The sequence below is a fragment of the Ursus arctos genome, unplaced genomic scaffold (genome assembly GCF_023065955.2).
Source record: "Ursus arctos isolate Adak ecotype North America unplaced genomic scaffold, UrsArc2.0 scaffold_18, whole genome shotgun sequence".
NCBI lineage: Eukaryota > Metazoa > Chordata > Mammalia > Carnivora > Ursidae > Ursus > Ursus arctos.
Genome location: NW_026622852.1, coordinates 28866366 through 28892786, shown reverse-complemented (window position 1 = coordinate 28892786; position 26421 = coordinate 28866366). Strand labels below are relative to the sequence as shown.

Genomic DNA, 26421 nt, shown 5'->3' with positions numbered 1-26421 from the left:
CTATTTTATTCCGAAACCTGTACTGGTACCATGTGCAGCTCAAATATTTTCCTTCCTAGGAGTCACCCCCAAAGCTCCTGGTTGAATGCCCCTTTTCCAGCCTCTGAATTCCGCTAACCCTTAAGGGACCTCTAATTCCAGGTCCTAATAAGTATCACTCCTGCCTGTCTTCTCTTTCCTACTAGTTACTGTGAGCACCCAATAGCTGGCTTGTCTCTGTCCCAGCCCTCTCCCCCTTGTCCAGTCAAGAACCCTGGCCCAGCCTAGGCTCTTGTTTAGATACTGGAAAGTTCTATAAACGTCAAAAGGCAGGAAAACAATCGTCCAAAGTCACTGTTTGATATCTGGCAATACATGCAAAACCCAGTTACAGAAGAAACTGCTTCATAATGTATCGAAGATTTGCCAAACGGCAAAGGCCTTGTGGCTGAGGAAAACATAGTAGCCGTTAACCCAGAAATCAAATTTAATTTTTTGGAATTTCCTTTGCAAAAAGCAAATTCCACTTCAAAGCCTAGAGACTTCCCATTTTAAAGTACACGATCTGGGGGCGCCGTTAACACTACATAACTTTTCCAGACACAAATTCAAATTAGATCCCGATCTTTAACACTACTAAATCTTCATATATATTTATCTTAAACAATACTCAATCTTTCAGTCTTTAACACTAAAAACCCTACTCATTCCAGTGGCTTTTTATAGTTTAAGATTTACTAAAACAACCCTCAACCTTCTACTACAAAAAATATTGACAACAAAGTCACGCATCTATTAAATGGCTGAGCCACTGAACACACAGACTGCAGAACATCTTACCCCTCCTCCAAATCCCTTTAAGAATAGAGAAAATTTCCATCTTCTGGAAAAGCCGAGCTGACCTTGGGCAGTGCCTACCCGGTTCCTTGGCAAGGCTTTTCACATGTCATTCCTCCTTAGCACGCCTGTCTTGATAACAAACCATACTCTGTTCACTTGTCAGTCAAACCCTGTATGTTTCAGCCCTGATGCAAAGCCCGTTTTTTTCTTTAGACCTTCCTGTCACTGAGGGTCACAGACCATCAGTGCTACAAGAGACTTCAGAAGCCATTTGGTCACACCCCCTCAATTTTAGATTGGGAGGTGATCTAGAGGTCAATGTAAGGTCACACAGGAAATCAGTGGCAGAGGCAGAATTAGAATTAGGATCTCCCAGAACCCAGGGTAAGGCTTTTCCTTTATACTATCCTTTTTTTCTTAATTCATCTATTACTTGAATCTAACATTTTTTTTTTTTTGGCTTTCAGGGGCTCCAGAGCACTGAGTTTCAAACGTTGTTTTTTAAAAAAAGTCTACTCCCACGGTAGAGAAATGAGAATCAGATTTAAGTGTTCAAAGATCCTATACACTTGTGCATTTCCTCTCAACAACCATTTCCATAAAAATATCAGAGAAACCAGTTCTTTAGTGTTTTAACATGGGCTTACAATTAAAGTCTAATTTAAAAATGTAAGCATACAAACTAGGCTTTACCAAAGAGGAACGTGTTTATTTCACTTAAAGTCTTTAAAAATACTTTTTTGGCAGTTGACACATAAAATGTCCTAATGTAAAAAAATTTCATTAAAAAGAAAAGAAAAGCATGAAAAAACAGACCCAAAATGTTAAGATTTTATTTACAAAGCTTCTTTGTTGTACAGAAAGTAAAAATGCTGTTACAGTCTCGATGTAACTGGTAGCCACAGACGGCCGGCTCACCAATCACAGCTCTCCACGCTACAGCAAGTCTGACACGAAAACCTAACAATGCTTACAATTTTGTTGGGGTGAAGTCCCCAAGCTTGGTGGTGAATTTCCAAGAGGGGCTAAATGGAGGAAGGTGGAATGTCACAGGAACTATTCTTTGGCTCTTTGGGTGGGTGGGTGTCCTGGGGTTTGTATCACAGCTACTTTTTTTTTTTTTTTAAACAGCTACCAAATCCATATGAGCAGTCCAACCAATACTGAACAGTTCTTTCTTCGCAAGTTATTTGGGGTCTTAATCATCTTCTCCTTCATCATCTGTTTCTCTCTTCCTCTTTTCACCTTTCCCACTTTCTTCCTCCTCTGCACAATAACAAAAATTCACTTTGAGAAAATCGAAGGGTATTTGCCTGTTATTGCTAATGGAGGTAACAACAACGAACTTTTGACGATTAGGTGATTTAAAAAATGTAAACTTGATTAGGTTGGTAGGATGCTGATTTTAAGAGGTATTAACTAAAAAGCATAAATAGCAACCACTGAACGAAGAAGGGCAAAATGCACAATAGCATCTAAAATGTTAGCAAAGTTAACCCAGTTTTCTCCATTTTAATTTGCTGTCTTTGACTCACATTGTAAAAGTGAGTATTAACTCAAAAGGTATTTCTTAGAATCCTTAGGTATTTGAGCCAAGAATACCTAGATATCGTCCTGGTTTTTCCAGCAAGTAAAAATTCATGGCTATGTCAATGAAATTACCTGAACGTGCAGGATGTTCCTAAAAGTTCCCTAAAGGCAGGTACTGAGCCCTACCTATTGTACTCAGTGTAAATTAAATTAGGCAGTGCCTGGCACAGACAGCAGACGTAGAGAAAGCATGAACCAATGGAAAGCAGAGCAAACAATCTGGTACTCTGAAACCCACACAGGTGAGAATCTATACTTCCAGTGATTAACAAGTAGACAGAGGTTTCATTGGTTTTGGTTGTGGTAGGGAAAAGAAATAACAGTGATAAAGTTGGGAAGGTGCTATTTATACATTCTGCAAAAGTTATGATCCAGTTATTAAGACTTTACTGAAAGAATTCCCAGACCAGAAATCTCACGTGTGGCAGTAATCCAAACGATGGGGTCTAAAAACACACTTGAAGCGTGGGACTGAGGGCAGCCTCCGGCCTGCACCCGGGTGTTACTGCTGCGCGGCAGGAGTCTCGCCCCGCACGGCCGCACTGACAGCGCTTACAAGCGCCTGTGAAGGCCACCGGCGCAAAGGGAATTTTATTTTGTTCTCTGTAGTTTCCAATTAGAAATTAATGGACATTTCCCCATGATTCTTAACTGAGAGGGACCTAAGTGCATGAGTTAGACCCACCTTCATCCTCATCTTCATCCTCATCGTCTTCATCTTCATCAACTTCTCCATCGTGTCCAAATTCTTCTTCCTGAAGAACAGTACACAGCGAGTGCTATTAATTTGCCAACTTGAGAAGTACAGAGAAAAAGATAATTTACCAATAAATGTAACAATTCATCAAGGAGAAAACTTTTAATATTATCTTTATCTATTTTAATGTCCCAAAATCTGTTCATTTTTCTGAATAAGCTTAAATTAAAATTTTCTTTAAAAACTGCTTTCAGAACTTTACTTACTACAGCCTCACATTTTTGTACTACAAAGAAATGTGCTTTTTGATGACTTCTCATGTTCTTTGTCTGTTTTCACAATTTCCTTGAGGTTTGTCAGAGTGAAGTCACTCCCTTCTCCTGTCCTTCCATGGCATTCAGCTCCGCAGAGATACTGTATCACTGGGTATCCTATAAACTAGACTACTTGCTCTTTTAGGACAGGACCACATTCCTGTTTAACTTTGCATCCCCAACTCTTTAAAACAACAGGCATAGGATGTATTTATTGAATTAAGCTGAACATACGAGAATAAGTTCAGACTTGGTAAACATATCCTTCTCTTCAACACAACCAAGGGACAGACAAACCATCAGCTCTCAACAGCTCCAGTTTTCTCACCCTATGGAAAGGACACTCAACTCATTACCTCCTCCCAATAAGTTAAAGGGTCAAAACATCCTGCAGAGCCAAGCACTGTGTCTAATTAGCATTCTGTAAGCATTCCGCTTAGTATTTACTAAAAGGGGGTAAGAATTAAATCAATCAAACTATTAGTCTACAAGTTTACTACTTTCACAGAAGCCCTTTCTTTTCTTTCCTTTTTTCTTAAAAAAAAAAAAAAAAAAAAAAAAGACCTCCACGTTTTTAACTACGAATAGGAAACAGAGCAGGAAACAGCTACACCAACCTCCCCACTGACTTCATCTTCATCTTCTTCCCCTTCTACATCTTCGTCTTCATCTTCATCCTCTTCATCATCAAACTCTTCCTCCTCACCATCCTCATCCTCCTCGTCCTCCTCATCTTCTCCTTCTGAAACAGTCCAAAGGAATTCATTAAATACCCTTGATGGCCCCCGAGGCACACCTGCTTAGGTGATGGGGCGCTTTAGGTCGGTCCACGAGACAAATGCTGGGCTACACCAACGCCTGGGAAACCCGTGCACCGCACTTGCCCCCTTTCTCCCAGGTGGCAGCAACTCAGTCCCTTTGTCCATCAGAGTCCCTTCACATCTGGAGGCCAGGGGTCCTGATGCACTAGCTGTACACTACAAAGTTACTGATGAAAGGAGAACTCCTGGGATTTGCTTCAAAGTAAAGGGGGAAGTGGGTAGGGGTGTGTACATATAATGTAAGATCAGCCATGAACTGGTAATTGTTGAAGCTCACTGATGGGAACATGAAAGTTAGTTTTACTATTATTTCTATCTTTGTCTATGTCTGAAATTTTCCATAGTAAAAAGTTACCACACACCGCCCCCCAAATAAATAAATAACAATGAGCTCCTTCTCAGAGGTAAGGGTACCACCACAAAGCCAGATGCCAGAGAGGCACCTGAGAAACACTCATAAGCCTGTGATGGGAGGGTCAGGGTGAGCGGGGAACAAGAGGCAGGCTGAGAGGCACCTGCATGCAACCTCCGTGTCTCCAATGCGTCCGGTGCAGGCCTGGAGGCAAGCGGTTCTTACCTCTCCTGGTCCTGGAGCCTGCTGTGCTGTCCGGCTTCCTAGTTTCTGCATGCTCTTCCCTTTCTTCTCTGCTTGGCTAACACTGATTCAAACCTTTGGGTCTCAGTTAAACATCACTTCCTCAGGCAGACTTGCCAGACCTCCTAATCCCAGCTCGTTTGCTCTCACAGGAGCACCTGATACTTCTCCATTATCACAAGCTTTACTCACTTGTGACTACTTAGCATTTCTCAGTAGACTGTAAAGACCAAGAGGACAGGAACCATGTCCGGTTTTTACTTTCAAAACTATATTCCACGGGCCCTGGTGCATAAGAAATGCTCAAACTTGTTGCCTGACCGATACTCCCTCTCAGGAGCTGCTCTCCACCCTCCAAGGAATTTCCTAATAGGCTCTTGCACACGTGGCCATTCAACCTGTTTAAGGCGAACTTAAATAGATGACAAGAGGCACGAGAGTTTGCAGGAATACCTGTGAAACTTCAGTGAAGGGAGTAAGTGATGTGAACATACGGAACAAAGTGAGACGTCCTACTGTGTCCACTTTACCATTCTACATACCCTCCTTTTTTGCCTTGTCTCAAATCTGCCATAAATCTGCCAAGATGCTACCAGAATATCACACCCTTAATTTCACCCAAGCTGCCTGATGTTTTCCTCCTCTACTTTTCCTGACCATTTGGTTTTGTGTATCTTTACCTTTAAAGAAATTTAAAATAACGCTTCAAATACAGTAATACCACAAATTCCAGCAACATTAGGAATTCTAGGACAGTAACTTTTCTTCATGCTGACTTATGTGAAAACTGATCGCTCTGCTTCCTCTAAGCCACTGGAGAGGCGAGAAACTATTTATCCTGACTGGCTCAGAGTCAGTGAGTCACAGTGCAAGGAGAGCACAAGCCCATCAGGAAAGCTATTTTATTCACATTTGGATACAATGGACTGTACCTAGTATCTATGAAGTGCTAGGCCTTGTGAATAAAGATGAAAAAGACCATTCCTACCCAAGACGATCATCATAGCATAGCTGAAAGGAACAAGAAGAGCAGAGAGTGACAGGCTGAGAGGTAAGCAAAGGGGTGCTTCAGCACGCACCAGGAACCTAACCTAGCTCACGGGCATCAGGAAATGCAATCTGGAAATGTTGACAAAGCTGAGTTTGTAAGGATAAAGTCAGACAGTAACCAAGAAAGGGGAGTAACGAACAAGGCAGGGAGACACGAGATGATGGTCCTTTTAGTAAACTGTAAACCACAAATACTTCAGCGTGTTAGGGCACAGTCTCCAAATTCAAGGCTAACGAACCATTTTTATTTTGATCATTTGAAAGCTTCAATGTCCTAAGAACTTATTAAAATTAAATAGAGGTCCTAGTTCCAAATTTAATGGAAATGCCTATACCCATGGATAGTAATTATTTTTCTCAACAGCAAGAATATTCAATAGCTTATCATGACCTCTGATAGGCAGAAATTAGGTTCAGTGGATGTTACACCCACTTACCTTCATCCTCCTCTTCTTCATCCACACCATCCACCTCGGCATCTGAGTCAGGGGCTTCCCGATCCTCTCGGTCATAGCCATCCAGGTAGGTCAGCTGGGGCAGGAGCTTGAAGACACTCTCTCGGTAGTCATTCAGGTTAGTAACCTCACAGTTAAACAGATCCAGGCTTTTCAGATATTCCAACTTTTTCTGAAGAAAAGGATTAAGAAACAAAATTTCTAAACCAAAGGAACAAAAGCAACAAAACCCATCTCCCGAAGAGGTAAAATTCTAGGCTCTGTATTCATTTAGCTGCTACCGACTCAGCTTTATACATAGGAAAACATTTCAAGTCCTTCGCAACTTTATAACAGGCCACTAGATTTTAGGTTCTACAATCTACCTTCTCAGAGAACTTTTTCTGGCAGCGTTAGTTTTAAGAAAAATGAATTTGAAAAAATATTTATTAAAACTGGATCTTTTCACGGTATAAGACAAATCAGAGTTTTAATAAATTTGGTTCAAAACTAAGTTTTAACATTCAAGTAATCAAATGGCCAACAAGAACTTGCTGGATATCAAGCCTAGTCTTCAAAGCTCTGGGGTGGCAGGATGGGGAAAAAAATTCATTCAATTAATCAAGGCAATCAATCTTGAAGTACTTGAGATTTGTATTCGAATACAGAGATGTGAAACACTAGAGAATGGCATATAATAAAGCAAGAAGTGTAGTGATACAGCAATTCTCCGGGAAGACAGGAGTCAGTACAGGCTGGGGAAATGGAAGGGGCATTCAGAGTTGAAACTTCAGAAAGAAATACTCTTTTTTTTATTTGGGGGGAAAGGATCAACACCATTACCAGACCTTTCTGATACAAATTTCTTCTGATTTTACCATACCCTCAAATTTTGTTGTCAATACCTCATTTATTTAGAACTTTGGTTTAATCTACCTAAAATACAAAGTAATTGGTATCTGAAAGCCTGGGCCAAGGCAAGTTTTCTGAGTAGCCAAAATGGATAAGAAAACGTCCATGTATTTTACTCAGGAGATTCATTTGTTATTACAACTGAGTGCTAGTATTTCAATCCCAGCTCTCGTAAACTGAGACTAAGGATGAAGGGAGACATTAGGAGGACAGAGGTAGTGTATTACAGGCAAGTAGGAGAGAGCAGCAGGAAGTAAGAGCAGACCCTCTCAGGAAGGAGAAGAGGGGCAAGTGTTTAAAAAGCAAACACAGAACATCAAGTAGCATGTAGCCTCGTACCCTCCAGAATAGGGCCAATAAGCCCGGAGGGCATAGGACATGTAGCTTCGTAAATGTCACTTTTAAAGGTTCTGAATCAGGAGAAAAAGCTTGGTATTCTCTGAGAAAGCAGTACCAAAACAAAAAAACTAAGATCTCTGAATGAAGTAAGTTGCAAAAAATAAACACTGTTCAAAGGCTTTGATGCCTTATTGGGAAAACTATTTCAACATTCACAAGGACCCAGGAAGAAATGCGGACAAAAAAAACCTTATCTTCAGGACTTGAGGTATCTTAGTGATTCAGGAGTTATAAAATGATTTAAAAATCTCTACCCTAAAGCAGGGCTTGGCAAAAGACGACTGGCCCATCCTGGCCCACTGTCTGTTTTGGTAAAGTAAGTTTTATTCTAACATAGCCACTTCGTTTATGTACTATGTACAGTTGCTTTTGTGCAAGAATAATGGCAAAGCTGAGTAGCTGCACCAGACCATACGGCCTACAAAGCCTAAATGTCTATCTGGCCCTGCTGAGGAAGGGTTGCTGACCCCTACACTTACAGAATCTTCATCTTCCTGGTCAAAGAAGAGGTTCCCACACTTGTTTTATTTTCACCGAGCAGCCCTTGGGAACAGAGAGCCAGGCAGGGAACACAGAGCAGGGTTACGGCAACAGGCAAATGCACTCCTCAAAACACCAACGTACAATGTGCTTATGTAAGTTAGTCCCCTGAGGTCTTAAGAAAGCTGTCCCCAGACCTTCTAATCATAGGGAGAGCTGCTTTTATGTTGTGTCGTTTTCAGATTAGATTCCCTACCGGGCAGGCCCTGACCTCCAGAAGCCCAGGTAGGACTTCCTGCCAAAGACGGAAAAAATATTGAAATACCACCCCAGACAACTAGCTGGCACATTGGGAACTCTTTTCTCTTCACAGAAAGGCTGTCTCTCTATACCAGCTAAGATACGACCACAAGCAAATTTAGGCAGCTTTCCCAAAGTCTAAAAATTCTTCACTCAAGGGAATGAGCCATTTACTTCTCAAAATTATTCCCTAGAAACGGATGCAGAAAAATGCGTACAACCTCTGATCTTTCCTGCTCTACAGTGCCTCAAGCCCCTTCTCTAGTTCCATCTCCTGTCACAGTATACAGGGCTTCCAAGGCCTGCCTATTTCTGAAACTCCGTGAATCTGGGAGATTTTTGGCTACTTCTTGAGAAAAGAACCCATTATGAATAATTCAAACATGCCAAACGGTATGCTAGAAAACGAAGTGAAAGCAAATAAACAACAAAATTCCAAGTAACTGTAGTACTCTAAACTGTTTAATAAAATTGTGCTTTAAGGCCCAAAATATACTACCCACAGATTATTCAGGAACCCAATGTAATGTGTAAATACTGCTAAAAAACAAAACAAAACAAAAAAAACAAGAAACAAGAAACAAAAAACGCCCAAAAATCAGAATGCTACCACACCAGAAATGTGGCCTAAAACTAATAGGCTAGCCATAATAAACATTAAACATTTTATTAACAATAATTTTGCTTGCCTTCTTAGAATTTAGAAGGGCTTTGGGGGATGGTTTGGATGGCCCAGGTCTCTTAAAAAAGGTGTCCAAGGAAGTTTGAACTGATGCCTTCTTTGTCTCTCGATTAATGTCCCTGTAGCAAGCAGAGGCATTCACAATCATTGCAATGACTGTAAGAACTGGGCTCAAAGTAGACGGTGTTCAAAATGTACGTGGTTAATGAGGATGAGGATGGTGTTGTTCCCACTGAAGAATACTTTCAGAAGACAAAATGGACCCAACATTCCCCCCCTTCACCTTCTCCTACAGTTTTATTTTACTCCACGATATAACTTCAGGAGACCTACCTAGCACCCCCCAAGCATCTGAATAGCAAGTTCAGAAGAATGGTGGGAGGTCAGGCTTTTGCAGATGGCCCTTGGTGTGCAGCACTGCAGCTCTGTCACTGGCTAGCCAGGTGTGTGACTCTGGACAAGGAATTCGGACTCTCCCAAGCCTCAGCTTCCCCATGCATAAAACGAGGGTCATGTTATTTCTATTATCTTTGTAGAAATGTTCTTTTGAGGATTACTAATGAAATAGCATACGTAAAGCATCTACTACAGTGTATGGTACATAGCAGACCCTCCAAAAATGGTAAGCACAACAATGATCATTTCCTATTCTTCACTGTTCTGGGGGAGCTAGACTGTCACAGCCACCAAAGGGCCCTCATACATCACTGACTAGGTCAGGAACGTCTAAGAAAACTCCCATATAACGTTTGCTTCTGCTCTGCCTCTGTGTGCTAAGACACGGACAAAGGCTTCTGGTGAAACATCAAAGAGGACTCGGGTTGCCATGAGAGTTAGGCAACAGCCAGTGATCCAGCATGGGGGGGGGGGGTTACTGTATGGCACTCTGTTCCAGAAAAAAGGGGTTCTTATGCTCACAGTGACCCTGAATCGATACGCCTATCACTGACACAAAAACAGTAAAGAAAGGTTCAGGGTAGCCTGTCAACTGGGAGACACCAGCACTTAATTTAGTGCTCCTGTTGGAATTCCCAGTTTAATGTTAATTTGGGTATGGAATAAATATGAAGGCAAAAAGAACACGTCCCAAGGGCAGTGGAAAGAATGGTAGAGCTGGATCTGAATCTCTACTTTACCACTTATCCTGTGGCCACTGAGTAATTATTTAAGCTCTCTGAACTCGGTTTCCTCATCTCTAAAAAAGGGACAGTTGTTCTTTTTTCTCTGGGTTACAGGAGGATACAAAGGACCAATGTTAATGTCCCTGAATACAGTCAAACTGACTAATGTTTGCTTAAACATTGGAAATGGTGATTGGGTTAGAGGTAAAGAATAGAACTAGTAAAAAGAAAGGAGCCCAAGTATCTGGGTGTAACTATAACGGAACAAAGGGGGAAATTCAAGAAGCAAAAGTGAGAAGCAGGCTCCCAGCATTTGAGACATAGGAGCTAAACATGGTCCACTGAATGAAAGATAAAAATAAAGGGACTTGATAAAAGGCGATTTAACCTATGTTGGAGCAGAGCCTTAATTATTGATTAGGAGGAAAAAGATGCTATAATTCTGGCAGGAAACCCTCTTTGTTAAAAGAAGTCACAATTTAACTCTATCTTCCCTTGAAATATCGACAGAGCATTCTGTACAAGTTAGGTGAAACGCAAATATTTTAATGTACTGTGACATCAAAATAGATAGCGATAGTAGAGAAAGATGCCTTATCCTCTTGGGTTCTGCTTTTCTGGATCCTGAGACAGCTCGTATCTGCTTGCAAAAACCTCTCCCAATTAATGTTTGCATGGTAAGTCAAATGGAAACACTGACTTTATGTATACGTAAAAACAGAAGAAACCATAGGCTTCTTTGGATAGTGTGAAACAAGTTGGGAGTTCCGTTAGCCTTATTAAAATGGAACTCAATGCCAAATTTATAGAACGTTTTATTTAGGCAAATCAGTCACTTAACAATCTTGAATTCATACCACTTTCCAGGTGGCAGCCATACAGAACAGCCTGGGAGGCTGCCCCACATCTTACATTAACCTCTCTCTCCAGCTCTTTTTTCCCCTACAACTTCCATATGGACCGGACCCTCATTAGCGCAGCTTCCCAACTTACAAAGCAAAGTTAAGTGCACTACCTTATTTTATTCTCGGAACTCCTAAGTAAAGTAAGGCAGATCTTATTATCTTCCCTGCTTCATAAGTGAGGAAACTGAGGCCCAGAGAGAAGAAGCAATTTGCCCAAGGTCACACAGTAAGCCTGTAACCCAACTGGCACTTAACTTTTTACTGCTTATCCCAGTAGGAAGACTGAGGACTTTGGGGTTCCCATGCAAAACAAGGCAACAGTGATCCAGCTGGGGCACAAGATCAATTAGAAGACCTAAAACTTACTGGAGCTGTCCTTGGACTGTTCCATCTACAATTCAGATATGCCATCCAGTATGAATAGCTTTTTCTGTAAAAGTATAAAAGTATAGAATAGCCTGGCCAGTTTGAGGAAAAAAATTTAAGATAAATGTTTAAGTCTATGGTCAATATATGAACTTAAAAAGGACAAAAAAAGAAAAGAATTCCCCTTTGAAGGAAACCACCACAGTATCAGGCAGGGAGAGCAAAGCCACAGGAACACATAACTAGAGAGGCCCTGATCTTTAAAACTTCTACAGAAAGTATTATAACAAAAACCACCACCTTCTTGATCAATTATTATTTCCAAGCATTTCCCTTACTATAAAGAAATATGAAAATGAAAATGACCAATAAGTCCTGGTTTCCAAGTTCTCACTTACTTACCAAAGGTTCCAAGGTGCTGATATCTTTCAGTTTATTTCCACTTAAGTTTAGATGTGTAAGATTTGGAAGTTTTTCTGCTAACATATCCAGACCTCCAAAGATTCTATTGTCACTGAGCTCAAGCTGCAAGAGAATATACAACATACACACAAATACACACAGAGAAACACTTATCATTAAGGCGTTGTAAGTAGCAAACACAGTTCTTAAATACTTATCAATATCAAATAATCTCTGTTCCTATTAGGGCATGTTTGTTCATTTTGCTTGATTAAAACCAGATAAGTAGTTTACAGATCCCAAAAACATTTTAGGGGAGGCGGTGAAACAGGATGGATTAGAGCTGCATTTCCTTAACCAGCTGCTAATTAAATAGTTTGCTCAAGATCTGGCCCCTAACATCGGTGAATCCATTTTCTAACCTAAAAAGTGGGTCACGGCAAATTAGAATTCTTTGAGAAGTTGCAATAGTCTATACCTGCCAGGAAGGGTAAATGGTCTGTGCATTCTAAGCAGCTTATTCCACGTGCCAAACAAAGCTCACTATGCCCACTTGAAACCTGATCTGGTTCTGCACAGTTCTGACACACTGGAAGGTTCTCTACCTGGAAGAAGGCTACAGGAGTGGCACAGGTCCCAAAGCAAGCCCTTAAAGAAGCTCCATGACCTAGGAAAGTGAGTGGGGCAACAGCTTCAGGGTTGCTGAAACCAACTCCCCGGAGGCCACTTCTTGCATAAACCCAGCACTAGCCTTTATAAGAACCTACTCTAATTTCTTAGTGGCAGGTCAAGTAGCACAGCAACTGGCGTGCCAATGAAGGAATGAGCCTTCACCAAGGAATGAGAATCTGAAGTGTAAGAAATTGGAGCCGGAAAAATTAGACAGTCAAGAGCATATAATTCAAACTCTTCATTTTGCAGATGAGAAAACTCAAGCCACAGAACTGGTTTAAATTCTCTAGTTTAAGTGCCAACAACAATGGCAACTGTGTCTAACTCTAAGACAGTGTCTAAGTGCCAGACACTGTCTGAAACATTAGAAACATATGAGCTCATTTGCTCTTACGATAACCCTATGAGGTAGGTAGAATTATTACCCGCATTTACAGATGAGGAAAATGAACTATAACTCTGTAACTTGCCCTAGATCACACAGCAGTTACAGAGGTGACCAAGGACTTGAAGCCAGGCAGGCTAGCTTCAGAAGATTCGCCCTTCCCACTATGCTACGTACTCAGAATAGCATGGAAACTTCATGTAATTTAGTTTTTGGCATACAATGAAATGTTTGAACTACATGATGCAGAACAGAGGAACTTTAAAAAACTTGAATGTTTGTTGAAAGAATGAGTTTAAAAAACAACTCAAGTCTCCTACTTAGGTGTTACTAAATATTTCAGAAGAGGAAATGCAACATTTCAAAAATATTTTTTTTCCTTCCCATGGGATATTCCAAATTATCTAGTCATGCTCTCGATTTATAAAGACAAGTCTATGGGTGTCTGGGTGGCTCAGCTGGTTAAGCGTCTGCCTTTGGTTCAGGTCACGATCCCAGGGTCCTGGGATGGAACCCCAAGTCAGGGCCCCTGCTCAGCAGGGAGTCTGCTTCTCCCTCTGCCTTTGCCCACCCCCGGCCCATGCTCTCTCACTCTTCTCTCAAATAAATAAAAACTCCTTAAAAAAATTACAAGTCTACCAACAAAGATTCAAGTGTTTATTGAGATTTCAGTAAATCAAAACAAAAACAGAGACCACTTCCCTTGGTTAGTTAGAATATCACACATATGTAATATTCCTATCCTTTCAACATGAATATCTTAGGGAACAGAGATAACAAGGCAATATGCCAAAGCATTTAGTGGCATATTTATTTTGAAATGAAATCAGTGTAAATTTAGGAAACCTGTGATATTTACACACCAAAATTTCTTTCAGAACCTGTTTCTTCTTAAAAAACAATCTGTGCTCCAGGGTAGGAAGAAAATAAAGTCTGCATCAGTTGTGAGAACGTCTTATCTGCCTTTGATTTGTGGATCTCTCCACTCCTCCCTAACTCTGTAAGTGATTAACAAGACTTCAGAAGGATTTGATAAAGCCTCTACACAGATGGTCCCCGATTCACTTCTCTTCTAAGTCTGAAAGTACACAGACCACAGTAAACCAGGAAAATGTATCAGGATGCTAGGAAAACAGAACACAAAATACACACAAGGATCATACTAGCATCCAGTTTATGCAGATACATGCTAGAAAGCCATCAGTTGTTTAATGGGCTAATCAGAGCGCCCAGTGTTACCAATAACCCATGTAAATATAAAAGGATTACACCTGAACCTCTAAAGTAGATGCTTAGCAGAAGAAAGGGAACAATATACTAATTTAAATATAACAGGATTACTCTTTCTGATAGGAAGCTAAGTTACCTGAAACTCACGAGGACTGCCTAAGCATTCATTACCTCAATAAGGCAATAAATAAAAAAATCTCCTCTCAAGACTCAAGCAAGTTACAGAACAGCCTACCTGCATCTTGCCTAAATCTGATTGCAGATTTCTATGTGTACCTCTGGATAAAAGTTCTGCTTAAATTCCCTAATAAAGTGAACACCAAAACAGTGGAAAAGTCTGCAATACTTACACATACTTTTCATTATGTAATAGAAAAAGTACTGGTTTAGGAAATCAGAGATACAGCTTCTAGTTTTGGCTCTAATACTAACCTCTTTTGTAGGTGGCTTTAGGCAAATCACTCTACCTTTCTGGGCCTACTGCTATGCCTATAAAGCAAGGAACTAGGCTAGAAGACAAAGTTTCTTCCAATTTTGACATTCTGGAGCTCTGAGACAGTTACGTGTGCAAGGACGTGAGAAAACATTTTTCTTTAGGGTTTTTTAAAAATTGGTAGTGGGGGAGTAGTGATTGGCTTATAATTAGACCAATAAAGTACTAACAATGAGCCATTAGCTAGGATGGGAAATACAGTGGCTTTGTTACAATGAATTCTTGCAGTCACAACACATTTTAAACTTTCTAGTCATTAAGAATAACACAATCGGTTTGAATTATCATAGACTACAAATCTGGAAAGTCTTTACTGAAACTTACCCTTAATCAACAAACATAAAACATGAAGAGTGAGAGGCACCTGTGGTTCCTAAACCAGAGCATACTAAGACAAAAACACAGCTAACATTGTAACATATAGCAATTAACAAGTCACAGCTTATGCACAAAATAATTATTCTTCATAACTACTATTCAATGAGCATCTAACATGTATTATTTCTAAACATTCCAGCAGTTCTATAAGGCTGGGTGGTATCACCAGTTTACAGGTGAGAAAATTGAGCCTTAGAGAGATTAAGTAACCTGCAGAAGATCATCCATCAGGGAACTAGTGGAGCTGGAATTCAATCCCAGACATGCCCAGGTCCAAAGGCCACGTGGTTTCTGCTACACTAACTGCTTCCTTACAGGTAAAATCATGGATGTTTCCCTTCTCAGGATGTTCTCTTTTTTACTGCTAAGGAAAAAGTACTTACCTTTTTCAATTTAGGTAGTTTGGGGAGATTTGAAACTGAAATCAAGCCTACGTTTATTAAACTGAGGAACTCTAAGTTCACAAATTCAGCTGTTAAGCCCTCAATTTTCCCATCATTTGATTTGCAATTATCCAGGACAAGTTCTCGAACCTGTGGATGACAAAGGGAAAAAAAAGAAAAAAAAAAAAAACAAGCTTTCAAAGACATACATAAAACAAAGAATAAAGCAAAACCTACAACCATGAACACCCGGCAAAAGCATCCACATACAGCAGCAGCCTCTACTTAGACCCAAATCACACTTATAAATAAATGAAAAATGATTAAGCCTTTAGTAACAATATACTAATAGATATCAAGGATGGAATGTTACACCATGGTATAAAGATTTAAACTTTTTACTTACCAGAGACAGAACTACAGTTCTTAAAATATAAGAGAAGAATCTATATCCCCCATATTCCTTTTCCCAAGTCTGTTCTCCAAGAGGGAGCTATAACTATAAAAGCAGAGAAGACACTACCCCCTACCCCACTGGCTGAGTCTCCCTCAAGGCCCAGGGGACTGACACAAGGAAAAGAGGAAAACTTTACTTTTCCTATCAAATTCCTAAGAGATTCTGGCAACAGGTTTCTGCACTATACATGTCCACTTTCGGTTTTATTAATCTTTACTAAGTTTATCTTGATAATCAGAAGGGGTCAAGATGCAAGAGGCCTTAATTCAAAACAAAGATCAATTTGGGTTACATGTGTATTGCCAGGGGAGAAAACTGTTAGACATTAAATTAGGTTCCTTTTCCAGGCCATAAAATCTCCTCCTTTGTGGGTCCTGAAATTCAGAATTCCAATCCATCCAAGGGTATCATATCTGAAGATTGTATTTATTTGTATTTATTATTTTAAAGTAAGCTCTACACGCAGCATGGGACTTGAACTCCTGACCCCAAGATCGAGAGTGCATGCTCTACTGACTGAGCCAGCCAGGCGCCCCACAATTTTAAATACTGATCAATTAATAAACAGTCTACTGTGTATCTACCATGTTAATCCCTACTTCCATTCTTGCTCTGTGGTTGACTCTGAAACTTGCAACTTTTAAACACATTTTGGTCAACTTACAGTAATGCAAATTAGAGTTAACGGCCAAAGTCACTCTTGCAGTGAATCTACCATGTTAAACAGCATTAATCAAGCATGTATATGGAAAGGAGATGCTCATAGTTCTAAAATGAGAATATGAGCTAATAATGTCTTCATCCTCCCATACAAAATCCAATGATACTACTCTGGTAATTGCTATCATTTACGGTGAACTTACTCATTCTTTGCATCACCACACCCTCCCCCCCATTTACAGAGATAGAGTCAGCGATACCCACACCACCACAACTTCTCACTTGCTTCTTTACTACTTCTCACTACCCTGTCTACTGTCTACTTCCTCCTCCTAAGCCCTGGTTACAGTTAGGATACATGCAGGCCAATTACACCTTTTACTTCTTTCTTTCCCTCATTCCATGTTTCTTTACACACTCTGCCATTTTCCCCTTTTCTGGGGAAAATCACATCTGAAAACTTAAGGAGTCACGTAAGAAGGGGTGGGCTCTGGAAACAGATGCCAAGGTCATATCCTGGCTCAACCACTTAACAACCTGTGTGACCTCAGAAAAGCCACTTAACTTCTCTGTGCCTCAGTTCGTCATCCGTGAAGGGGAGATAATAGTATTCAACGGCATGGAGTTGCAGAGGAATAGCACCTGGAACATACTAAATAGCTAAAAAAGTAACCTCTGGGGAAAGGGATGAGAGGAATGACAGGGACCTCTGCTGTTTATTCATATCTGTACTGAGCTTTTTATAAGCATGTATTTCTTTTGTATCAAAAAAAAAGTAAAACCAACAAACCATAAAAATAAAGTCAACTGTAATTGCTCACACATCTAATCCAGCAATACAACTAAAAGTTCTCATTCGGTTTGGGGGATTTTCTATGACTGTATCTCACAGAGAATCCAAATTATTATACAGAATGACACTAATATGCCAAAAGCCAAGTGAGGAGGGACTAGAGTTAGCCATATTGCCTCCCGGCTCACTGGGTGAAATCACCTCTCGGATATTTCTTTCAACTGGTAAAATTCCACTGTAACTACAGTCATCAAAAACTACCATAAAGATTCAAGTGTGAGCTAAAACAGGTTTGCTGAACCAACAGCAGAATAGGAATCAAAAGGAGGGAATTGGGAGAATAAAAAAAAAAAAGATGTTAAATGGTTCAAATCTGCAGGTTTATTTGCTGGGTGTGGAAGATGATGGAGGGGAAGCTGAAGTCTGGCTTAAAGAAATAGGAGCCACGTAGCTAGATGGAAATAAGTAGGGAACAGTTTTCTGAGGGGCAGATAAAATAAATACCATGAGGGATACTGAGTTTAAGGTTCCCTTGGGATGTCTGGTTTAAGCATCCCCAGACAACTGGACATGTGGTCTGATGCAGAGGAGGACTGTCAGTTCTGTATTTGGAGTCATCAGGGCAGAAACGAGTGGAAGGATGGAACCCCTAGGAAGAGGACCAAGGACAGAACCCTGGGGAATGTGCAAAAAAGACTTCAGAAGAATCAGGAGTGGTACCAATGGTGAAGCATTGGTTTGAAACACCTGTAAAGGTTTCTGAAATAAGGCACAAGAAGTCATTGAGGAAAGGACTGAAAAAAATTAGAAAACAACTTCAATGCCCATCAACAAGGGACTCATTTCCAGGATATACTGTGGGATGAAAAATGTGCAGAATGAATTCACTTTCTTATATACATAGAAAATCTCTCAGGAAGAGAAAGTGAGTGGCTAGGAGACCTTCCTATATAACCTTATTTAGCGGGCACCTGGGTGGCTCAGTTGGTTAAGTGTCTGCCTTTGGCTCAGGCTGTGATCCCACCGTCCTGGTGGTCCTGGTGATCAAGTCCAGGGTCAGGCTTCCTGCTCAGCGGGGAGTCTGCTTCTCGCTCTGCCGCCCCCCCCACTTCTGTTCTCTCTCTTTCAAATAAATAAATAAAATCTTTAAAAAATCTTACTTAGCATTTCAATGATAATATTAATCTATTAAAAGAATAAAGATTTAAAAAGTCACCACTAGACTTCAAGCTTCATGATGGGTAGGGTCATGTCTATTTTAGTCATCGCTATACCCCAGTATGAGAAAAAGCTTTCACAACTCTTAAATGATGAAAACTGGTCACAGGCTTGTCAGAGTACTGTCTACAGGTTTGTGTCAGGATTGTAGGGGATTAAGCAGATGCAGCAATAGAAAGTTTGGATATAAAAGAGAACCTCTTTCTGATCACAAGCATTATCACATCAATGCAAGAAATATTTGAAGACCCGGACGGATACAGGTGTAGGTGAGTTTATATAATGGGAGAGCAAGAAGTTCAGGGAATACACACCTGAGACTTTTAAATTTTCTCCATGAGTAGAAGGTAACAGAATTTACTGGGGTGAGTCAGGCAAAGGATTGTATGGCTCAGCAGAGAAGGCATGCCCCTTGACTTTTCCAGGAAGGCTGAAGTAGTACTAAAGAAATGTGGCACCCCCGGAACAGAATGCCAGAGGCAGAGTAAGAGGACAAGCCTCTGGGGAAAATGCACAGAACAGAGGGAATTCTTTTTTTTTTTTTTTTAAAGATTTTTATTTATTTATTCGACAGAGATAGAGACAGCTAGCAAGAGAGGGAACACAAGCAGGGGGAGTGGGAGAGGAAGAAGCAGGCTCATAGCGGAGGAGCCTGATGTGGGGCTCGATCCCATAACGCCGGGATCACGCCCTGAGCCGAAGGCAGACGCTTAACCGCTGTGCCACCCAGGCGCCCCAGAACAGAGGGAATTCTTGAAGAAAGCAGAGACCACAGGGTTCCACTTGGGGCTGTGCCCAAGGACACCAGGTCTGGAAAGCCAACCCTCAGCAGCCTTCTTCTAGCCCGTCTAAAGTTCTAAACAGGAGCACAGTGAAAGGCGTCTGCTCTCAGGCAGTGTGTCAGCAGCATTTGAGACAACTAAGCCTTCCCTCTGCCCTATTCCTTGCTATGGAATGACCCTGGCTTGCTTGCAAGGGATAGAACTGTGGGAGAGGGGACAGTGGGAAGAGAGTTGGGGGTAGATAACCCTGTGGCCTCCCAATCTAGACCCAGAATAAATGAGGGATTCTAATCAAGAAAAAATGGCCCTAGTTTCTCCTTCTTATGTTCCAAATCCTCACAGAGCTACTATCTAAGGAGGTAAGGTTGGGCAGGCATTTGTACATTTGCATTTACAAGTCAGAGACCTATTTGGTCCAAGATAAAATTAGCTGGCCTTCTGCTTAAAGTTAGACAGTTTAACTTAAGAGACCAAATTACTCTTCATCCTTCATTTTCCAATTAAACTAGTTTTTTCAAATATGAATTCAAGGTAAATACTTTAAAAATAATCCATATTATTTCCTATTTAACTTGTTTTTGTTTTCTGCAACTATCAGAAAAACAATACTATTTTCTACTACTTTTTAACTGAAAAATCTGAAATATTACTGTAGGCAAGTTATGGCAATTGGTGCTAGGGGCCCCAGAGAAAATCAAGCAATTTTCCTTTCATCCTCTCCAACTTGCTCTCACTTTCCGCTCCCCTGGCTACTCAAATCAATTTTACCTAACTGGTTTGGAACTGGTTGGGTGATCTTCCCCAGTTAGAACGGTTATAATTGTTGTGGGGGGGGGGATGTATGGAGGAATTACAGATCATTTTGAGTTATCAATTCCTTTAATTAAATTAGAAAAGCAATAGATGGTTATTGTAGTTAAGTGAAATAATCCAAAAATGTTGAAAAAGTAACTCCTGCCATCCTTGCCAACTTTCATTCTTCTGAGTTAACCAGTGTTCAAACCTTCTACCTTACCATTATTTTAAATAATGTTTTCAAAATGACAGAACAAATTTATATTAATGGTTCTCAACTGTATTTAGGTGACAGAACTGTCAGCATGAAAGAAGGAAACCCCCATATCCTACTGGTGGGTAGGTAAAGAAAGGAACCATTCTAAACTACAATTTGACAGAAGACAGATTCACATTACGAGATATTCATTTCAGTACTATTTAAAATGGCAAAAACCTTCTAACCAACCCCATAAATTATGATCTATGCAGACAGTAACAATGAGACTGCAAAATAATAGTGACATAAAGTTTACTGTATTTATACAAACAATATATGCATTACTAGAATTTAAATTTGGAAAAAAATAAATATTTTGGTAGACTGTCTATCTGAATGTCTAGATGGTAGAAATCTCACACACACACATATGCCCATCCTATTTTATTTTTGTTTATCTGTATCAACTATTTTTGGCGTACCTGTACCTACTTTTTTTCTTCAATTTACATATAATACTTAAAAAGTGAAAAAAAAATTAGTTGCTATGCAACCAATTAGAACATCCCATTGTGCTGAAAATTACATTAACAGACACAAGATGGCAGAAGTTGGGGAAAAATTTTTAAAAAGGCATAAAGTAGAGGAATCTGTAAAGTGTCTCCTAAGACTACTCTTACTTATAGGAGAGGAATGCCTAGTCTTCGCACACAGCCCACGGGAGTCCCACAGAGGCATCCACTGTACCACAGGAATTGCCTGGCTTTCTAACTTTGAATGGAAAACCCAAACAGCTAACATCAAGGCTAGCTGTCCTTAGACACAGAGTTAATAAGGTGCTCATAACAGAGTGTCATGTTTGGTGCAATGGAAGGATGAGAGCCTCACATAAAGAACGGGTATTTTTTCCATTTTGGAATATAACTAAATTATCTCTCACTACCCCATCAGTGTCTCATTTCATATCTGAAAATACCACCAATTTCTGTGGTGTATATGGTATGTTCTAGCCATGCAAATATTTTTCTTAGTGAAGTAACTGACAATACAAATATTTTGTATAAAATATTTCTTATCCTTGCCTATATTTTAAAATGGTGACGTCCATTCTTTATGCAGGTCCCCTCTTAAATGTGCATACTTGTGTTTATAAGGAATAGGAATACAGTAATAGGTGTACTGAACCTATTATCTTGGTCTGGCATACCCTAGATAAGGAACACAAGAAGGTAAAAGGGTTACCAGGGTCATCTTCAAACCTCAAAATAAAAACAAAAAAGCCACACACTCAAAAAAAGCTCATCTGGTCTTAAGGGGAAAAAAATTACAAAAAACATTTGTGATCAAACCTCTACACTCCTCAAACACTTAGTTCTCACTTGACGGCATTAAGGTCAACCATGGGATGCACGTGTGCATTTAAGAGCCTCCTGTCCATATTATAACTGTACATCCAATGAAGAAAAGGTTTTCTTTTCCCAAATGAGAAGAGTCTGCAAGATCCCAGAGGCCAAGCCTACTCTTTAACAGCTAGCCCCACAACAAACATAAGGAGCCATGTGACTGAGTTGAGTTTTAAAGGAATCCTCTGAGAGGATTTTTAACTTTTTATTTGCCTCAAGGATGATTCTTTTGTGCAAAACACTATTTAACTCTTAGAATTTCCTTCAAAATCTACAGCATTTTCCCCCCAGAAAGCCTTCAATTTAAGATCAAAGCTTCCCTCTCTTAAGAACCTAACTCTTGCTGTCTCAGTCTCCTCCTCAGAGGGAGCCTTTCTTTACCTGTCCCCCAACCTTAGCAGGCTTCCAGGACGCTCCCAAAGCCCCTAAATTGCACCAGTGCAACAGATACCACGGGGTTCTGAAGCTCCAGGATGGAAGGGATTGCTCTCTGTCTAGTTCACCCTGCTTTTCCAGGCCCTGCCATACTGCTGGTACTCAAATATTTATTTAATAAACCAGTGGATTGCTGTAGGCTAGTGCTGTCCAGTAACAGTAGCCACTAGTCACCTGCTGCTTTTGAGCACTTGAAATGTCGACAGTGCAACTGACAAACTGACTTTTAATTTAACGCTAATGAACAGTCCCATGACTGACCTGTCTTTGGCAAAAGCGTAAGGCCTAAGTTGATTACTTGAAAAGTTAACACCTGCTCCTATTTAAGTAGTTCTAAAAAGTAATATACTGGTTACCGCATTAAGTGAAAAAATTCCATATAATGGGAACATCAGCCCAGTTGTGTTTCCCAGAGGGGACAACACGCTCTTACCAAGTACTTTAGTTTTCGCACAAAGAATTGAAATTCTAGATATCAAAGCGCTTTGAAGATCCACGTGCGTACTTTTGGAAATTTTGGTTAACTACTCCACATTCTATGGACTCGCAGCTACGCAGCAATAATGCAAAGGTCTGAAGTTAACAACTCCTCAAAATGAGAATACAACTCTTCAAGTTTTAGGGTGCGAAAACGCTTAACCGTTCAATACACTAGCACGTGGCCAACACAAAATGTCTGACTGTGGACGGAGGGGACGGCAGTGGTCGAACCTCAACCTGAAACCAAGGGGACCACGTGGAAACACCCACCCATCAGGTCCTCCAGGGACGCGCCGGGCGCGTGGCCCGGTATCCCATTTGTGGGGACACCAGGCGAACGCTGGTTGATGAATTTCCACAAGTTGGCGACTTGTTACAGCTACCTGACTGCACGACGCGCGCCCGTCGCTCGACTGAGGCAGGGTGGGAGGACTTCCCCTGGGCTTCCCCAAGGCCAGGGAACGCCACTCACCCGAGGCCCGGGTCTGGCGGAGGCGCGGCCACCCCGCGCGGGCGCCGAGAAACATGGCCCCGCGCCCGGCAGCCGGGAGGGTAGGGGTGGAGAAGAAAGGCGATTCTCAAAGACCCGCCCGCCGCTCACGCAGCCGCCGCGGCGAGTGCCGTTCTCCCTGGAGCACGTGCGGGGGCAGAGGCCGCCGAGACCGCGCGGCCCGCGAGCTCAGCGGAGGCCCGCCCGCACCCCCGGCGCCTGGCTCGGGCGGAGGCGGCCGCCTGGCGTTGCCCTTTTAAGAAGGGGGGAGGGGGACGGCAGCGCGCCCGAGAGGACTCGAGTCAGAAGAGGACTCGAGTCAGGAGAGGACTCGAGTCAGAAGAGTCCGCGGCGGCCGCACGCGCGGCTTCCGCCAGTGCAAGCAGAGCCCCGGCGAGGCGGGAGCAAAACAAGCCACAGGCTCGCCGGCAGCGGCGACCCAAACCCACAGGCCGACTTACGCGGCGGAGGGAGACGAGCGTCCGCCAACATGGCGCTGTGTCCGACCGTGGCGCGCCCCGGCTGGCGCGAGGAGCCGCAGCCCGCCCACACCGAGGGGCCAGACTCCGGGCAGGGGCCCCGGGCTCCGCCGCCACGGCGCGGAGGAAAGGCGAAGCCGACGCCGCCGCCACAACGGCTGGCCTTGGCCGACCGGGGCACGCCCTGGGGGGCCGGGAGTGGGGAAGGCCCGGAGGACGAAAGGGGAGTGAGAGAAATGGGGGCGAAAGTTTTATTTTTAGGCTTGAAAAATGGCGGGAACCGCGTCCTTTTTTCAAACTTGGCCTCGGGAGGGGCGGCAGTTGCGCCACCTCCGCCGCCCGGCTCGCCCCTCCCCCGCTCCGCGCGCGCTAAGCCGCGCCCGCCCAAGACCCCGGGAGCGCGAGGGGGCTCCTCGCCCCCCTCAGAGGCCGACAGCCCCCTCCTCACTCTACGGCCCCTGGCCTCGGCCCGGCCGGCGCCAACCGCGAGGCCCGACCGGAGGAGTCCCCGCCCCGCCCGAGCCCCTTCCGCGGCCGGCCCGGGGCGCGCGGACCCCGGCGGGCCCAGCCCCGGCAAGCCGCGCGGCTCCTCGGCAGGCCGGGCCTCCGCCCGGCCGCGCATCCCGGGAGGCTGCAAACATGGCTCCCAGCATTACACAACCCCCTCCTCCCTCCGTCGCCGCCGGCCACACGCACACGCGCTCCTCCGGGAAAGGACCCCGGCGGGCGAGGAGCTCAAAGTTTGCTTTCCCCCACCCCACAGCCTTCCCCAGACGGCCGCGGGGGCCCGCGGGCGCCAAAGAGTTAATCCCCGCGCGCTCGCTCCCCCCCTCCACGCCCGCCCGCCTTCCCCGTCCGAGCCCGCGAGCTGCGCCCTTCTCCGAGCCGGGGCCGGCGAACCCGCGGCCCGGGCCCCGCAGGTGGCCACCATTACATGCAAGTCATCGGGGGGGAGAGAGCGCCCGACGGGGGTTCTGCTTACAGCTGCCGGGGTCCGGTTCCTCAGCTCCAGGTGGATCCTCCTCTTCATGTCCATGTTTCCCTCGTCCCCCCTCTTCAAACTTAACTTTCCGCGGCGGGGGCGGAGGGGGGAGAGGCGTCCCGGCCTGCGCAGCGAGGGCCGTCGGAAGGGGTCTGCTGGCGGCAGAGGCCGGCTGTGCGGTCCCAGGCACGGGCGGCGTGCGGGCTAGCGAGCGGAGCCCCCGGAGCCAAGTTACTCACGGGAGCGGACAGAAACCATGGAGGGAAAAGGGGGCTGGAGCGCAACTCTGGTCTCACTACCGCCGCCCCCGGCCGCGGCCCCGCACTGCGCTTAAACCGGCGACGCGGCGCGGGCGGCTGCTCGGCTCGACTCGGCCCCGTGCGGCGCTGCTCGGCTCGGCGGCCGCGGCTGCACCAAGGACGGGGCGGGGAGACGCGCGGCGGGAGGGGCGGGGGGAAGGCGCAGCCCCGGGGACTGGAGCGACTTCCTCCCTCCCTCCGACTGCACGTGGGGTGGCTGATGTAAGACCTTGCTCGGGGGGCTTCCCCGCCAGCCTCCGAGCCGAGACCCCCGGGCCCCACCTCGCCGCGCTTGGAGGCGGGTCTCCGGCCCGCGCTTGGACGTTTGCCCGGGGGAGCTGCTGGGAGGCCTTACAGTCGGGCTGCGGGGGGCCGTAAGGCCAAGTCCGTCCTCGGAGGCTCGACCAAGCCAGCCCGACGTCCACTAAGTCGGGAGACGTGAAGGGAGCGCGGGACGGGACTTTCAGGCTTGTCTTCCTCCCCTTCACGCAGTACGGGGCCCACAATCCGAACTCCGCTCTCCTCGTCTGGGCGGGGGAGGGCAGTGCTGCGAGGACCCCCCGTCGGGGGCGGACCCGCTGCCGGCCCGCGTCGTACCGCGTGGCACCGGGTGGAGTCGGTCTTCGCGGCCTGCGGGCACCGCACAACCCCGGCCGCCCTCCGGAGCCACAGAGGAGCCGAGTGTCCCCGAGTTTAAGAGAATCTCCCTGGGTTTTTTCCTAACATTTAAATATAGGATCGCGAGGCAGCAATTAGCATTTCTAATGGGGTCTCGGAGTTTTACAGAGTTTTCCCGCAGACTTTTATCTCCTTTATTCCACAGGGCACCCCTGTGAGGTGTGTAAATTCTCGGTGGGCTCTGTTTCGGCGAAGCTTGGCAGGTAGCCTTTTGTAATGGTCTGGCTCAGAGAGCAAGCGCTCTGAGAGCCAGGGTTAGAGCCCTAAGTTTGCTTTGCAGACCTCCGGGGAGTCATGTAAGGGGTATTAAGCCTAAAATAAGTAAATGTGTCATGTGTCAAATCAGATGCCATCTTCATAGAGGCTCCAAAGATTGAAAGCAACTTATGAATAGAGAAAAACGCACAATTCTATGCAATCACCTAAGGTTTTCTTGAAGTAAAGACTCCGATTTTACCTGAGTTCATTTAGTAGCAAACAAAACCGTCTGTATCAACTTTTAAAATATTCAATTAAAATTTCAAAGCAAAAGAAAGTTTTAAAAGCATTTTGGAAAAAGGCAAAAACTTTATTGTATGTTGTTTCTTGAGTCTTGTATTTAAAAATGTTAGTTTGAAAACTAATGATGTACTGTATGGTGACTAACATCATAATAAAAATAAAAATAAACTTAGTTTGAGGAGACATCTCTGTGATGGGAAAATGGTGAGTAGAGTGGTCTTCAGGATGTCACAGAAGGTCTGTAACTATAAGGTTATGAGAAACACAAGGCCATGAGATAAAGGCTTTTATAAAAAACTAAAATCAGTTACATGAGTTAAGGAGCAATTATTGAGCCATCCG

The 26421-nt window shown here is 43.6% G+C and overlaps 1 protein-coding gene across 1 annotated transcript; it reads right to left on the bottom strand.

Moving 5' to 3' along the window:
• Positions 1-1634: 1634 nt before the first annotated feature.
• ANP32B (acidic nuclear phosphoprotein 32 family member B) lies at positions 1635-24976 on the bottom strand. Its single transcript, XM_026506161.4, has 7 exons — positions 24602-24976; positions 15429-15578; positions 11888-12010; positions 6324-6513; positions 4038-4162; positions 3095-3164; positions 1635-2085 (listed from the first exon to the last, which is right to left on the bottom strand). Exons 1-7 carry the CDS (start codon positions 24653-24655, stop codon positions 2018-2020), a joined length of 780 nt encoding a protein of 259 aa, XP_026361946.1. The 5' UTR covers positions 24656-24976; the 3' UTR covers positions 1635-2017.
• Between the last annotated feature and the right edge of the window lie 1445 nt (positions 24977-26421).

Bases quoted from the DNA above. Each gene is read 5' to 3' on its own strand.
- ANP32B (XM_026506161.4), bottom strand. From the start codon at position 24,655: ATGGACATGAAGAGGAGGATCCACCTGGAGCTGAGGAACCGGACCCCG. The intron at 3,165-4,037 runs GTTGGTGTAGCT...ACTGTTCTTCAG, and splicing joins AAGATGAAGTCAGTGGGGAG to GAAGAAGAATTTGGACACGA. The intron at 2,086-3,094 runs GTGGGTCTAACT...GTTATTGTGCAG, and splicing joins GGATGAAGATGAGGATGAAG to AGGAGGAAGAAAGTGGGAAA.